We start from the raw sequence: 18,049 nt of genomic DNA, 5'->3' as shown, positions 1-18,049 counted from the left end.
AAAAACACTTGATGGCAGTCCAGATTCCTTTCTTTTAGAATTCACGAAAGACCAAAACTTCTTGGGAGGTCGTCGGAGATTTTGTTGCGTGAGATGAGCATAGTGTTTGTAACGGAGTTTATTATAGCACCGATAATCATTGCTGGCGATGTTAAAGTTCCGTTTAGTGAAGGCACACCGTCGAAAGGTATAAGCGTGAAGAGCTCTAGCGACTAGCGCGAAGAGCTCTAGTCCACGGGGGTTTCCTAAGAGGCTTTCGCTTCGGTACAACGACTGAAACCGCAGTCACGTAGCAGTCAGTTGAAGCGGTCGACAGCTGATTCGATGTCCAGGCGATCTAAAACATTCCAGTCAATACGGGACAAGCATTGTCGGAGCTGTTGAAAATCGGTTTTGCGAAAATTGAGCCGATCGTGATTTGTTTGTATGGTTATCTCTTTGGAGATGAATGTCTGGTTGTCAATTTTGATGGTGCAATTGATGAAAACTATAAGATATTTTCCCGTTAATGCTCTATCATGCGGTCCGCAATTCGTGGTTAAATTCAGGTTCACTGCGTTGTTTACGAGTACTCTATTTCCTGATAAGAGTTGAAGATTCGTTTGATTTGTAGTTGTTGCGTTGCAATGGCTTACCATTCCCATAATTATCGGGTATACACAAGAGTCGATGAATGGTTTTGCTTCGTGTAGTTGCTGAACGGCGTTTTCTGGATGGTTTGTTGTAAAAAGCTTCTTGTTAGACTTGATCACGTAGTTGGGGGTGTTCGTTAGAACCGTGTTATTTGTGATCAAAGGTAAAATTTCGAAAATCTTACAATCTCCATTCGTCTGTGGAAGTTCTAGAATGTAGAGCATCATCTCATTGGTACTGGCTATTTTCGGGGTGGCATAGTTTAGTGCGTCTTCAGGAAACCTTGTCGCAATTCCTTGCTTTTTGAGAATAGATTCTATCAAAAAATTTTCCTTGATTGTTAGTAGCTTGCTGTTCGGTAATGAAACTCGGGCTCGTAGAATGGCGTCTTCGATGTCTTCAAGAATATTGTTTGTTGCGTCCATGGATAGAAGTAAGATTATTGCGTCTATATCCTTCAGTAGTATGGTGTTCAAAGTTGTATGATGATCGATCAGTGTATTCACTGTGTCCGAGATTTTCGTAATCCTTTCATTTATAACATGGTTGATTTGTATCTGCTTGTTGGTCTCGTTGATTAACTCGTTGAAGGTGTTGTTAATGATTCGCAAGTCCTCTGCGTCTGGACTACCTGCGATCCACTTCCAAGCTGTCTCGACGGAGTCCCATCTCTTAAATATAGTGTTAAGTAGAACTGAAAAGTAGACACAATCTTAATCCTCAACATGCATACTGCGTATCGTAAGGTTACGAGAAGAGTTAAGAGTTAAGAGAAAGGCATCTCATTAGCAGAATATTTAAGGAAGGATTTGTTTCTCGGAATATCTTCAAAGAGTTTGCCAATCCTAAGTAGATTGGTTGCAGCATCCGTATTCGGTGACATAAACCCTGCAGCAACTAACCTCCAGCATGTGTACTGCTGAGATATCTAAAGATCCTCGAGACTGAAATTTATTTCTTGAACATCCAAAGCGCTTATTTCATAGGCTGCCGGAAAATTGACTTAAATAAGTTAATGAAATTTCTTCACCCTCCAAGGGTGTATAAAAGAGAAGAGCGCTATTATGAAATTTGAAAAAGGTTTTACAGGACCGCAATGATAGAAAGCTTTCACCTAGTTTCATTCCACTTCTAGTTTAAGTGATGGCATATGAAGTCATTACTAACTGTGTAGTGCTATGTTAGTGTCCGTTTCATATCCATCAGTAATTGCTGTGAAACCCTTCAATAGAATTTATTAAACAGAATTCAAGGCAAGAGTTCTGCTGAAAACAATGGGCACATAGTCACATAAACACATGACTCGATGTATCCATTAGTCAAAATGTAGTGACTTGTGCAAACGATGATCCAGCTCCTAACAATAAATGAGCCCGGATTCCGCTCATTCCAATCCAGTAGACTAATTAATGCTCGACTGGTGCCACATGCAGCCGCCTGCACGCCATCAGCTATTTATGTCGATCTGCAGTCCTGCTGCCCCAAATTCGGCGTTCTATATTTAGCACACATGCTCCCTTTGGGGCTAAATACAAAATTTGCATCTGTCTGGTCTGGTGCCGGTTAAGCGAATTACACAATTTCCTTTGGCGTGATATCGCATCGCAGCACCTTTCAGCAGCTCCGGAGTACCTTCGAATGGACAAAAACCCGAAAGCTGCATCCCTTTTTGCACTATCATTGGACGGTTTTCTTGCAGAGCTCATCACGTTTCTACCTTGGAATCCACACCCTCGCTCGCCTCGACTAACCACCCACCCAATGGCACCCGGTGCGGCGGCATCCCTTCGATAAGCTCTCGCACCGTTGTTGGTTAATGAGCACAAACACAGCAACGAAAAAGTACGAAAACTGCAAGCCATGTAAATGTGTATAGGACCAAGTGACCCCATTTCTGGCTGACTGCTGCTTTCGCAGATGATATTACCGACCGGCTACGTGTTGTGATGTGGCTGTCGGGTCGGGCCAGCAGCGGATGCATCTTACTCTCTCGCCCTTCCTGGCCATTCGTCAGGCACCGGTGATTTTTTATTATATCTGCAATTTTTTTTTGGATCCGTTTGATGCAGCCGGAGCAGTCAGGCGGGAGGATGATGTCATGTCTGTAAAACACGGTTTAAATTATAATTACGGTGAAGGAGTGGGTTAATTATTTATCTGCTTACGTTGACTGCTATGAAATTCGCTTTCAATAGGCGGGGCGGTTATTTGATGGTGATGATGGGTGCTGATCACGCAGCTCGATTGATCGATCTGAAGGAGATTTGACTCAATATTTTGGGATAAAAAAAAGGTAAGGCTTGATTGAATTTTTCGAGACTTTCACAATCCTTGCTCTTGAAAACATTTCTACAACTGGTAAATATGGAATTGTAAATTCTTTAGAGCTAAAATCGATTAAGGAAGAAACGCGAAAGAAACTGAAGGTAATGCATCTGGAATAGGAAGGCCAAGCAACAGAACAGCCCTGGAATTTGAATGGAACTGGATTTGGAAAAAAATAAATAACTTTGATTTGGATTGAAACGCCATTGGAATGGAATTGGAATGGAATTGGAATGGAATTGGAATGGAATTGGAATGGAATTGGAATGGAATTGGAATGGAATTGGAATGGAATTGGAATGGAATTGGAATGGAATTGGAATGGAATTGGAATGGAATTGGAATGGAATTGGAATGGAATTGGAATGGAATTGGAATGGAATTGGAATGGAATTGGAATGGAAATTGAATGGAATTGGAATGGAATTGGAATGGAATTGGAATGGAATTGGAATGGAATTGGAATGGAATTGGAATGGAATTGGAATGGAATTGGAATGGAATTGGAATGGAATTGGAATGGAATTGGAATGGAATTGGAATGGAATTGGAATGGAATTGGAATGGAATTGGAATGGAATTGGAATGGAATTGGAATGGAATTGGAATGGAATTGGAATGGAATTGGAATGGAATTGGAATGGAATTGGAATGGAATTGGAATGGAATTGGAATGGAATTGGAATGGAATTGGAATGGAATTGGAATGGAATTGGAATGGAATTGGAATGGAATTGGAATGGAATTGGAATGGAATTGGAATGGAATTGGAATGGAATTGGAATGGAATTGGAATGGAATTGGAATGGAATTGGAATGGAATTGGAATGGAATTGGAATGGAATTGGAATGGAATTGGAATGGAATGGGAATGGGATGGAATTGGAATGGAATTGGAATGGAATTGGAATGGAATTGGAATGGAATTGGAATGGAATTGGAATGGAATTGGAATGGAATTGGAATGGAATTGGAATGGAATTGGAATGGAATTGGAATGGAATTGGAATGGAATTGGAATGGAATTGGAATGGAATTGGAATGGAATTGGAATGGAATTGGAATGGAATTGGAATGGAATTGGAATGGAATTGGAATGGAATTGGAATGGAATTGGAATGGGATTGGAATTGGAATGGAATTGGAATGGAATTGGAATGGAATTGGAATGGAATTGGAATGGAATTGGAATGGAATTGGAATGGAATTGGAATGGAATTGGAATGGAATTGGAATGGAATTGGAATGGAATTGGAATGGAATTGGAATGGAATTGGAATGGAATTGGAATGGAATTGGAATGGAATTGGAATGGAATTGGAATGGAATTGGAATTGGAATGGAATTGGAATGGAATTGGAATGGAATTGGAATGGAATTGGAATGGAATTGGAATGGAATTGGAATTGGAATGGAATTGGAATTGGAATGGAATTGGAATGGAATTGGAATTGGAATGGAATTGGAATTGGAATGGAATTGGAATTGGAATGGAATTGGAATGGAATTGGAATGGAATTGGAATGGAATTGGAATGGAATTGGAATGGAATTGGAATGGAATTGGAATGGAATTGGAATGGAATTGGAATGGAATTGGAATGGAATTGGAATGGAATTGGAATGGAATTGGAATTGGAATGGAATTGGAATGGAATTGGAATGGAATTGGAATGGAATTGGAATGGAATTGGAATGGAATTGGAATGGAATGGAATTGGAATGGAATTGGAATGGAATTGGAATGGAATTGGAATGGAATTGGAATGGAATTGGAATGGAATTGGAATGGAATTGGAATGGAATTGGAATGGAATTGGAATGGAATTGGAATGGAATTGGAATGGAATTGGAATGGAATTGGAATGGAATTGGAATGGAATTGGAATGGAATTGGAATGGAATTGGAATGGAATTGGAATGGAATTGGAATGGAATTGGAATGGAATTGGAATGGAATTGGAATGGAATTGGAATGGAATTGGAATGGAATTGGAATGGAATTGGAAATGGGTTGAAAATGGAATTGGAATGGAATTGGAATGGAATTGGAATGGAATTGGAATGGAATTGGAATGGAATTGGAATGGAATTGGAATGGAATTGGAATGGAATTGGAATGGAATTGGAATGGAATTGGAATGGAATTGGAATGGAATTGGAATGGAATTGGAATGGAATTGGAATGGGACTGGAATGGAATTGGAATGGAATTGGAATGGGTGGAATGGAATTGGAATGGAATTGGAATGGAATTGGAATGGAATTGGAATGGAATTGGAATGGGTGGAATGGAATTGGAATGGAATTGGAATGGAATTGGAATGGAATTGGAATGGAATTGGAATGGAATTGGAATGGAATTGGAATGGAATTGGAATGGAATTGGAATGGAATTGGAATGGAATTGGAATGGAATTGGAATGGAATTGGAATGGAATTGGAATGGAATTGGAATGGAATTGGAATGGAATTGGAATGGAATTGGAATGGAATTGGAATGGAATTGGAATGGAATTGGAATGGAATTGGAATGGAATTGGAATGGAATTGGAATGGAATTGGAATGGAATTGGAATGGAATTGGAATGGAATTGGAATGGAATTGGAATGGAATGGGAATGGAATTGGAATGGAATTGGAATGGAATTGGAATGGAATTGGATGGAATTGGAATGGAATTGGAATGGAATTGGAATGGAATTGGAATGGAATTGGAATGGAATTGGAATTGGAATGGAATTGGAATTGGAATGGAATTGGAATGGAATTGGAATTGGAATGGAATTGGAATTGGAATTGGAATTGGAATTGGAATGGAATTGGAATGGAATTGGAATGGAATTGGAATGGAATTGGAATGGAATTGGAATGGAATTGGAATGGAATTGGAATGGAATTGGAATTGGAATGGAATTGGAATGGAATTGGAATGGAATTGGAATGGAATTGGAATGGAAGTGGAATGGAATTGGAATGGAATTGGAATGGAATTGGAATGGAATTGGAATGGAATTGGAATGGAATTGGAATGGAATTGGAATGGAATTGGAATGGAATTGGAATGGAATTGGAATGGAATTGGAATGGAATTGGAATGGAATTGGAATGGATGGAATGGAATTGGAATGGAATTGGAATGGAATTGGAATGGAATTGGAATGGAATTGGAATGGAATTGGAATGGAATTGGAATGGAATTGGAATGGAATTGGAATGGAATTGGAATGGAATTGGAATGGAATTGGAATGGAATTGGAATGGAATTGGAATGGAATTGGAATGGAATTGGAATGGAATTGGAATGGAATTGGAATGGAATTGGAATGGAATTGGAATGGAATTGGAATGGAATTGGAATGGAATTGGAATGGAATTGGAATGGAATTGGAATTGGAATGGAATTGGAATGGAATTGGAATGGAATTGGAATGGAATTGGAATGGAATTGGAATGGAATTGGAATGGAATTGGAATGGAATTGGAATGGAATTGGAATGGAATTGGAATGGAATTGGAATGGAATTGGAATGGAATTGGAATGGAATTGGAATGGAATTGGAATGGAATTGGAATGGAATTGGAATGGAATTGGAATGGAATTGGAATGGAATTGGAATGGAATTGGAATGGAATTGGAATGGAATTGGAATGGAATTGGAATGGAATTGGAATGGAATTGGAATGGAATTGGAATGGAATTGGAATGGAATTGGAATGGAATTGGAATGGAATTGGAATGGAATTGGAATGGAATTGGAATGGAATTGGAATGGAATTGGAATGGAATTGGAATGGAATTGGAATGGAATTGGAATGGAATTGGAATGGAATTGGAATGGAATTGGAATGGGAATGGAATTGGAATGGAATTGGAATGGAATTGGAATGGAATTGGAATGGAATTGGAATGGAATTGGAATGGAATTGGAATGGAATTGGAATGGAATTGGAATGGAATTGGAATGGAATTGGAATGGAATTGGAGTGGAATTGGAATGGAATTGGAATGGAATTGGAATGGAATTGGAATGGAATTGGAATGGAATTGGAATGGAATTGGAATGGAATTGGAATGGAATTGGAATGGAATTGGAATGGAATTGGAATGGAATTGGAATGGAATTGGAATGGAATTGGAATGGAATTGGAATGGAATTGGAATGGAATTGGAATGGAATTGGAATGGAATTGGAATGGAATTGGAATGGAATTGGAATGGAATTGGAATGGAATTGGAATGGAATTGGAATAATTTTGGAAAATTTCAACCATATTATATTGTCCTTAAATTCAGTTATTGAAATAAAATATTGAAAAACAATTATCTTAACGCTTTTCTTTCGTCGAATGCAGAAGCAACAGTAACTGTTGCATTATTTTCCCCTCACTTTTAATGCATCCTTCAAAATAGAAAGTATTTTTATGTGAAGTATAAACTTCCCGACATGTTGTAAAATCTTAGAAATTAACCATGTTGGCTGCTTATTTACAACAAAAATTAGTGGATATTGAGTTTGCTGTCTTCTAATCATATTTTTCTTCTAGGCGCATATGAGAGAAAGGATTTGTTTTTATCATAATCCCCTTTGGCATATCCATAGCGTTGATCCAGGTTTCCGTATACGTCTAATATAAGGCACTATGTGGATAGGAAGAATTGTTTGTTTGAATTGTGCATTATGCTTCTATGGTGAAATATTTCAATAATAACAGTTCGTTGAAACATGAGAAGGAATTCATCAGTCGAGATGCATCATGCCGATAGTAATTAGTACCGAGTCGTGACATTTAATGACCCTAAATCTGACACCGATCCAGCAATCTCATTATAACTTAATCCTCGGAGCTTTGCAACTTTTCTCTGCATGCACATATCAGTGCACTGGCACACACGTTGCCCGGCGTTGATTAATTCGTCGATTTTATAATTTTGATTTATTTCGTCTCAAATTACGCATAAACATATCCCATCCATCTGCTCCCCGGATGCGTCCTCGTGGTCATCATCATCGTCGTCGTCGTCGTCATAACCGTCCTCGTCAACCATTTAACTCAACTGGCCAGTCGTTTGGGAACAAGCGATGAGAGAAAGAGTATAAAAAAAGACGCACTAAACTTCACATGCCATTAAATATTAATTTATAATTCCACCCCATCCCATCGAGTCTCGGCGGTGTTTGGACTCGACTCGGATCAAGATAAGCACTTGTGCGCTCGCGAGGATCCCTCTTTTGGCTGCGCATCCGACACATGTCCGTCCAGTACAGGGATGCCAAACCATTTTTAACCAAGTTTTACAATTAATTGAGAAAAGCTCTGAATTTCATCTGCAACTTTGCTTGCCCCTAAGTAGATATTTCACATATCTTGTGTGGCAAGTTCAATAGATACACTGTGCACAAGGTGTCGAGAATGCCTCCCACCCGAACATCCAAGACAGGAAAAATAGTCGAACGGCACCTTTGCATGGATAATCCAACGTCTAAGTTCGCAAAGCCATTTGGAGACCTTTTTACAGATGTTATCTAACACTGCTTTTCATTTAGCCTAAAAATCCTATTGATGCTAGGCTAGACTTCCCAGAAATGTGTGTAAACAGGTCCTACATTCCTTTTTTTTATCCCATTTAAAAATATATAAATCGCTAGGGCTGGTAGGATCGAAATCTTCAGGAGAAAGCTCCAGTTTTATACTTCGATGATACTTGGAAGCTATGTAAAATAAAATTGCACTATTATCAGATGTTTATGTATGACATCACTTTTATTGCTAATCTTGTTTTTAACAACAGTTCAATAAAGTCAAGTATGTTCTTGCTGGCATCCCTGATACGGTGCTTTCGTAGTCCGACGCTTCAGTCATCGGGATGAGGGCTTGCGGAAACAGCAGTGCGGCAACATCGAGATTGCGAGATGTGCAGTGGATCACGTTTCGCTCGGTTGCCATCGGCGGACGACCCAACCGTTTGAGTGTGCCCAGCCCATGTATGAGTGCGCTGTACGTTGACTCCAAATTTTATTGATGACCACCAAATGACGTCGCAGAAAAATCACTCTGCCCTCCAGTCTGGATGGTAGCGCCACAATGCACTTTCTGGCGGGGTGCTGGCTGGGATAACTGGGACGAATTTGTGCAACCCAATCGATTTCGATGCGTGGTCCTGGCTTGCCGGGGTTGTAAAACCATTTTGGGGGCAAGTGGGCCATATAATTCCGAACCAGAGCACTATTGACTGTTTCTGTCCGGTCGGTGCCTCGTTTTCTCCGACACGCATCCGGTCCTCTGACGGACGGTTCTGCTAAGGCCACCGATGCACTTATCGATGTTAACCCAGATTGCGAGATGAGTCGTAAAACGGGAGGTGGTAGACATAAGTGTGTTATACTTGACGCATGCACTGGCAAATGCTGAATGGTGGTGGGTTAAAATTTTGTTTGCCACGTTGCGTTGGTTTCAAATGCAGATTACCTCAATGGGATGATATTTACGCTGCAGTCAGCAAGTCAGCGTCCGCCCGTACGTTAAGAATCGATCGTAAGACCACCATCAACCATCAACCGAACCAATGGCAGCAACAGTCAGCGCGCGATGATTACGCCATATTATTATAATCCTCAATTCCAGGCCCCCACACGAAAATAGGCCAAACGCGGTGATATTTGAATGTCATGAAGTAAACAATTCACCTCAGCGCTGCTGCCATCCATTCGTAGCCGTCGTTAGATCGTGATGCAGTCGGCGGGCGGTGATGGTGCATTTGCCAACCACCGAACACGAACGCTCGCTATTGGGGACACGTAGGTACCTATTCCGCAGCGCGCCGTTCGTTGGTTGGCTTCGGTGAAGGATCGACCGAGCTATAGACGCATAAGGGATGGGGGATGCGTTTGGTTTGGGAAGCGAGCGCAGATGAAGTTACGCCAAGCGATAATCATTGTTTGCCAATTTGTCAGTTTTGGTCTGATAGCACATCGCTGCCGTGGCGAAAGGAGCAGACAGCGTCGCTGGATCGGATGTTCTCATTATCGCGCTGCTGTTGAGTGAGCGATGGTGTAGTTAAAAGGGAGGGGAAGGGCAGATTGCTTCATCAAGTTACTACGATTTTGAAACGCAAAGTGCAATGGTTTCATATGGTATGTCCTCATCGAAACCGACCCTTTTCAGACAAAAAAAAAACAACCTGGCTGCGCCGATGGGAGTAAGCGAGGGATTTCGAAACGCTTGAACCTGGATTTCACCGACGTACTTACCCACATTCATCCTCACGAGCCGGGCAGCAATCGTGCTGTGTGGTGGAAGGAGAGTGCATCGTTCTAATTAGGCGAACACCAGACCGCCTGTTTACTGTACGGTTATCGCCCCTGGGCTCTGGTGCAGTGTTTTTCAGTATTTTGTTTACTTTCATCATTAAAACCACGCGAATACTACATCGTACTCAAGGTAGACACTTATCTGTACATGTGCATATCTGATGGATGGATTGAGGACGTTTGGTAATTAAGTTGATTAACAGAAGAAGCATGTCAGGGTTATGGCTAAATTTCAAACTTGATTATCAAAATGGTAATAATCAACATGATTTCCATCTGCATGTCATCCTGTATGAGTAATTGGTAATACTCGACGAGCGTTAATGAACGATATGTCTTATGAGCTGCATCCTATTTATTGATTTAGCTTTGTTCGAGAACTGATCCAGTTCTTCAAGTGTACTGAAATTAAAAATGTAATACCAGAGGAGCATGAATTTATTTCTGAATAGAAAATAAGTGCCTAGTACATCGGTAGGTAGTACATCTACCTATGCACAGAGATCTGTTTTACACGTTTTTTTCGGACGTATTTTTGATTATGTGGCTTCAATAAAACATTACAGATGAGCGCAAAACTGAGAAAATGTATATCATGTAAAAACAAAATCCTGTGTACATATAAAAATCTGGCGCGACTTTCCAGCGTCACGAATTCACGAAACAACAGAACGATGCGTTTCAATACCCAACGTTTGTCAGTTGAAGGAGTTGCTGAACAGTACCAGCAGAAGCAGGAGTGGAGAGGAGATGCCACCGGATCTGGCGACGTCAACAGATTGTGCGAAAATATTCACGAAGCGGTGACTACAACAGCGCAGGAAGTGTTAGGCACTGCACAGTGACGCCATCGAAATGGTTGATTTGATGAGGAGTGCCAGCGAGTGACGAACGAGAAAAATGTTGCTAGAAGTTGAATGCTAGTGACTAGGGCAGAAGAGAAACTAATCCGCCGCAGAAAAAAAGGCAACATGAAGAGAGTGTGATAGCTGAAGCGCAGGAAAACATGGATAGAAACGATATGCGGAGGTTTTACCCAACGGCAAAGGGCTGTGCCAGTGCTTGCCATGTGCAATGACCGAGAGGGGAATTTACTGACAGACAAGACTATGGTGGCAGACAGGTGGAAGGAGCTCGAAGATTTGTTGAACGGTGAAAATGAAGGTGTATTAAGGAGCAAGATGGACATTAGTCGGCGACGGTCAAGCTGTGAAACCACCAACGCTGTACGAGATATAGAAGGCTCTAAACGAGTTGAACAACAGTGAAGCTGCGGGGAAGGACGAGATCCCGGTCGAGCTTCTCAAACACGGAAGTGAGCAGCTGCATCAATCAATCCACCACATTATCCAGAAAATATGGGAGGATGAAGATCTGCCTGCCGGCTAGTTGGATGGCCTCATATGCCCAATTTACAAGAAAAGTCACAGACTAGAGTTTGCCAATTACAGAGGGATGACCCTTCTGAACTCGGCGTACAAAGTCCTTTCGCGTATCCTGTTTAACAGACTGAGACCGCTTGAGTAGTCTTTCGTCGGCGAATACCAGGCAGGTTTTCGTGAGAGCCGATCAACGACGGATCAGATGTTTAGCCTGCGGATGATCCTTGATAGATTCCGGGAGTACAACTTGCAGACTTACCATCTGTTTATTGATTTCAAAGCAGTACGATTCAGTGAAAAGACATGAGCAGTGGCAGATAATGTCCGAACATTATTTTCCTGCGAAACTGATAAGACTGATACGTGCAACGCTGAATGGCTCGAAATCAAGTATTCGGATTGCAGACGAAGTGTCAATCTTGTTTGTGACCTTTGACGGATTGACGGATTGACGGATTGAAGCAGGGTAATGCACTTTCGAATTCACTGTTCAACATTGCACTCGAAAGAGCTATTAGGGGATCTGGCGTGCAGAGGAACGGCACTATCATCACACGGTCGCATATGCTCTTGGGTTTTGCGGACGACATCGACCTTATTGGAATCGATCGCAGAGCAGCAGTGGAGGCTTTTGTCCCACTGAAGAGGGATACGGCGAGGATAGTTAGTTATGGATCCTGTACACCTCCGGTAGTGCAAAGGGCCGACTTGAAAGATCTCCATCCTGAGTGATGCCCGGCTATCGCTTTAACCTGTTGCCAGGTTAGATTTCGGTCGACTTCTTTTATTTCTTTATTGAGGCTTCGCCGCCATGAGCCTCTGGGTCTGCCTCTGCTGCGATGTCCCGCTGGGTTCCGTCTAATGCTTGCTTACAGATTTCGTTTCCGCCCCTACGTAGAGTGTGGCGAGGATAGGCTTAACCATTAACTCTACCAAGACAAAGTACATGGTGGCAAGTAGAGATAGAGAAAGACCTTGTGGTGTTGGTGCTTAGGTAGTGCTTGATGGAGATGTGTTTGAAGTTGTTGAAGTGTTGTGACAATGACGTCTCCCGTGAAGTGAAAAGACGTATTGCTGGTGCGAATAAGGCATTTTACGGATTACGTAACCAGCTTAGGTCCCGCAACATGCAGGCGGTAACAAAATATGCTCTATACAAAACTCTTCATGGACATGAAGCATGGACATGAAAAGAGGCGGACCAGAGAGCTTTCGGGGTTTTCGAGGGAAAAGTGCTGCGTACAATACTCGGAGGGAAACTAGAAAATGGTGTGTGGCGCAGACGCATGAATCCTGAGCTGTATCAAGTATAAAAAAAAGAAAATATTGTGAATCGAATAAAATACGCAGACTTCAGTGGGCTGGTCACTTAGTGCGAATGTTGGAAGAAAGAATAGCGAAAACAATATTCAACAGAGAACCAGATGGGGGCCGGCGACTTCGTGGAAGGCCACGAACACGAACACGTTAACTGCACGCGGTGGAATCGGACCTAGAGACTCTGAACGTTCGGGGAAACTGGAGGAACATCGCCCAAGACCGACCATTATGAAGCTCTACAATACGCCAGACATAAGTATAACGACGCTGTAGCCAACCAGGTATCCAGGTATCCATGAAGCTCAGTTGCTAGGAGGTGTGTGAAGCATGTGCTCAAGGTAAAATGCAGCGAAAGCCATTCCCGAATGTGTCCGACACCAAGAGGTAATGGACCTCGTTCACAACTATATCTGTGGCCCATTGTATGCTGATTGACGCCAACATAGATAATCGAGATAATAATCGCCAACATAGAAACCCAAGCTAGGGCATGTACAACGATTCGGAGTGGATGTATTCTTCAATGTGCCTAACAAAAAGCGCGCAAAGCTGGACAGCAAAACAGTACAGTTCAAGTTCGTTGAATACAGCGATGTTAAGAAAACGTATAGTTTGCCAGTATCAAGTAGCGGGAAAATATTCGTGAGTTGCGATGTCATGTTTCTGGATAACTGCCAACCATTAGACGAAGCTTAAACAGAAGACTTGGTGATTGCTTCAAACAGCTCTATCAGCTCCTAGTGCAAAATCTTTCATCCACTTTAAGAAGGGTGAAACCATCTATCCAGCTGAAAAATCACAAATGAAACATCAACCACCTTACGCTAATACTCAGCAGATTCAACAGCAACGGCAGCAGCAGCAACAACAGCATCAGCAGCAGCAACTACAGCAACAAGAACAGCCACCAAATCCTGATGGCCAATTCGAACTAAACCCAATGAGACCACCCATCGTTCGTTTGACGCAGTAATCTACGGAAGGTGACAAGCGGTTCCTAAAAGCCAGACTACGTGACCCTACCATCATGAGGGTAGTTCGGTTGAATCTTGCGTAAACGAAAAACCGGCCCCCAAATGTGTGCATCGATGGAATGACGCAAACCAGCATCAAGATGCTTCTTGCATCTGAAGGACTACCATCGTCTCCTGAACACCTTCATCGCATATTCACCGAAGTACATCGGAGTTGGGCCAGTTGAAGCCGCAGCAGACCTGCAGTCTTATCGCCAATACCTTTCGAGTGAACGGACACATCGCTTGCAACAGCTAAGGGAGAGCTCAACCAGGTGCCACTCTCCTTCCCCCAGAAATTTTCGCAAGTAAGGACACCTGCTTCGCCTGAAGTAAGTAGCACTATTTCTTTGACCAACGAGCAGCCAAAAACTTCTTCAGAATTTAAACAGAATAATACTAAAGTTTTGATATATTGTCAAAATTTTAATCGCATGAAAAGTCCAGATAAAAAGAAGGAAATTTAAAAAAAACATTTTGAGCACGTCTTTTCGGCCATTTTGGCTACCAGAAACTAGCTGGGACGGAAGCGTAAAAGTGAAGAAGTTTTTGGAAGCGGCTTTAATGTGTTTCGAAACGACAGAAATTTTCATGAGTCCAATAGAAAATCAGGTGGGGGAGTTCTTGTAGCTATTTCGACTACCTTTAATTCAGAAATGATTCCTACATCTAAATTTAAAGAATTTGAGCATTTTTTGGTGAAATCTCACCTCGCAGGTGAAACACACGTGTTTGCCTCGGTGTATTTTCCACCTGACCATGCTCATAAAAGCACGTATGAAAGTTTTTTCCAATGTGCTGAACAAATTTTATCACAACTCTCTCCAGAGGTTAAAGTTCACATCTATGGTGACTTTAACCAACGCAATGCCGATTTCATTCTGGACTCTGAAAATGAAAGTATTCTACTCCCAGTCGTTGGGGACAATGAAACATTGCAATTTATTTTCGATTCAACCTCTAAACTTGGGCTTAATCAAATTAACCATATAAAAACAGACAGCAATGCTATTTGGATTTTTATTAACTAACGTATATGAAGATTTCTGTGTGACTGAATCATTAAATCCATTGTGGAAAAATGAAGCGTTTCACACAGCAATCGAATATTCTTTAATCATTCACGCCCACCAAAGACCCAACGACTATGAGTACGAGGAAGTCTTCGAATACCATTCAGCAGACTATGAAAGAATTAAACTAAGATTAAATAGTATTAATTGGCAGTCAATTATAAGGAATGAAGGAAGCATCGATACTGCTGCATACACTTTTAACGAAACTTTACAGCAAATAATTGAACAAGAAATTCTACTTAAGAAAAAACGACGACAAAGAAATACAAAAAGTCCAAGCTGGTACAATAGTCAAATCAAAATTTGGAAAATCGCAAACAAAAGCACATAAAATCTACAAGAAAGAAGAGAGTGATCAAAACTTAGCGAAATATTTGGAAATCTGCGACCAACTGAATCTAGCCATCAGTAACGCACTTGAAAAATATAATTCAAAATTGACCTTGAAATAAAGTCCTGTCCAAAAACTTTTTCAATTACGTAAAAACAAAATTAAAATCAGATAATTTTCCATCTGTAATGCACCTCGACGAAAATGTTGGGAATAGCTCGGAAAAAAAACTGCAATTTATTTGCCAATTTTTTCCAAGAAATCTATACTACATTTTCAGAAGAACATCGCGACCGCGATTATTTTGCGTTTTATCCAGATTTTTTCAGTGATGTTGGTGTAAATCAAATTCAAGTCCAGGAAATTTTCGACGCTCTAATGAACTTGGATGCTTCGAAGGGACCTGGCCCTGACACGATTCCACCAGTATTTATTAAAAAATTAGCAAAAGAACTCACTACTCCTCTATATTGGCTTTTCAATAAGTCTCTAGAATCTGGAATCTTCCCAAAAATATGGAAAAGCTCTTTTCTAGTACCAATATTTAAATCTGGTCGAAAATCAGACGTACGTAATTATCGTGGCATAGCCCTTATCTCTTGCATTCCAAAACTTTTCGAGGCAATTGTTAACGAGAAGCTATTTTTGCAAATCAAAAACAGAGTAACTGACACACAACACGGCTTTTCTAAAGGTCGCTCGACCTCAACAAATCTCCTTCAATTCGTAGATTTTTCATTGAATGCAATGGATAACGGCAACCATGTAGAAGCTCTATATACGGACTTTAGCAAGGCATTCGATCGCACTGATATACCGATGCTGCTTTTTAAACTACACAAAATTGGAATTGAATCACGACTCCTGAAATGGCTTGAATCATACCTAACTGACCGCCAACAAATTATCAAATTTAATGGACACAAATCAAAACCAATTCAAGTCACTTCGGGAGTCCCTCAAGGCTCTCATTTGGGCCCTCTTCTTTTTATCTTGTACGTAAACGACATTTCCTTCATTCTGAAAAACATTAAAGTGTTAATTTATGCCGATGATATGAAGCTCTTTATGGAAATAAGAAATGAAGTCGACATCAATGTATTCCGCAATGAAATAGACAAATTCTACATATGGTGCAAGAAAAGCCTATTAGAACTGAATGTAAAGAAATGCAACTTAATATCGTTTAGCAGAAAAAGAACAATACCAAACATTTCAATCGAATTAGGAAATCAGAATGTGGAAAAATGTGAAAGAGTAAGGGACTTAGGAGTAATCTTAGACTCTAAACTTTCTTTCGTAGACCACTACAACACAATCATTCACAGGGCTAATAACATGCTAGGGTTCATAAAGCGTTTCTGCTATAACTTTCATGACCCATATACAATTAAACCACTTTATGTAGCTTATGTTAGATCAATAATGGAATATTGCAGTATTGTATGGTCTCCTTTCTCAATCACGCACGAAGAGAGATTAGAATCTGTACAAAAGCAATTTTTACTATTTGCTCTTCGTAAATTAGGCTGGACATCATTTCCACTCCCATCATACAAAGCACGCTGCATGCTTATTGACATACAGACTTTGAAAGAGCGGCGTGAAATAGTAATGGTTTCCTTCGTAAATGATATCGTTTCGCAACGTGTTGATTCACCTGAAATCTTATCAAAATTAAACTTTTATATTCCTTCAAGGCAACTTCGTAATCGCACCTTATATAACAAACTATCATCGAACAAATTATGCCAAATTTGGACCTTTGAATCGAATAATGAACATTTACAATCAATACTGCGAAGCTATCGACTTTACAATGTCTCGGCAGAATCTTAAAACATATTTTAATAGAATTCGAAATCGCAACACATAAGACAAAAGATATAACATTTTTTATCTGTACTATTTAATCTCTAGTTAATTTGTTATTATAAATATATAGTAAATACTTCACAATTTATGTATATTAGCTTAAGAAATGAAAATTATGTATATTTATATGTACTAGTCTACGACGGTTGACGAAAATTAATAAATAAATAAATAATTTGGTAATTTGTCAAAAAAATTGAGGGCTGGAACATAAGTGTAAAAGTTAAGATGTACTTAAGTGACCCAGACATAGAATAAACAAGGAAGGGTGAACCAAAACCATTTAATTCTTAGGGAACAGGCAACTGCAAGTAAACGAAAAAAATACCCGCTTCTCTAACTACAAATCCTATATAAATTTATGTATTTCAAATTATGCAAATCCGTAAGCCTATTTTTTTCTCTACAACAAAAAAAACACTGTCATCATATGATTAATGGAAAAACATTTGTTATAATGGAAATCTTTATATTGCTTCACATTCTTTATTTACATTGTTCGATCAACAAAACTTTGGCAGTTCAACATCCAATTTTTTATCACTCTCATCTCAATTTCAAGCTATAACGGCACCGAATCAGGGAAGACTTCACAGAATATACCACTGACTTATCGTTTAAAATTATTAGACTCATATCTCAAGTCATCACCCCAGCGTTAATTGAAAAATTTTCTACTTATAGTCTAGATATTTTGTTCTGGCAAAACAATACTAAATCCTGCTTTCGTATTCTGATGTAAATTTTATACAGATTGAGATCCATCTGTCTTTTACTAGTAT

The 18,049-nt window shown here is 40.2% G+C and overlaps 1 protein-coding gene across 1 annotated transcript; it reads right to left on the bottom strand.

Annotated features, from left to right (window-relative positions):
• Window positions 1-296: 296 nt before the first annotated feature.
• On the bottom strand, window positions 297-8,007 carry LOC134209269 (uncharacterized). The gene is made up of 3 exons (XM_062685249.1): window positions 7,915-8,007; window positions 636-1,304; window positions 297-377 (listed from the first exon to the last, which is right to left on the bottom strand). Exons 1-3 carry the CDS (start codon window positions 8,005-8,007, stop codon window positions 297-299), a joined length of 843 nt encoding a protein of 280 aa, XP_062541233.1.
• Window positions 8,008-18,049: the final 10,042 nt, after the last annotated feature.

Source organism: Armigeres subalbatus, chromosome 2 (genome assembly GCF_024139115.2).
Source record: "Armigeres subalbatus isolate Guangzhou_Male chromosome 2, GZ_Asu_2, whole genome shotgun sequence".
In the NCBI taxonomy this organism is placed as follows: Eukaryota; Metazoa; Arthropoda; class Insecta; order Diptera; family Culicidae; genus Armigeres; species Armigeres subalbatus.
This window is presented reverse-complemented; position numbering and strand designations above follow the sequence as displayed.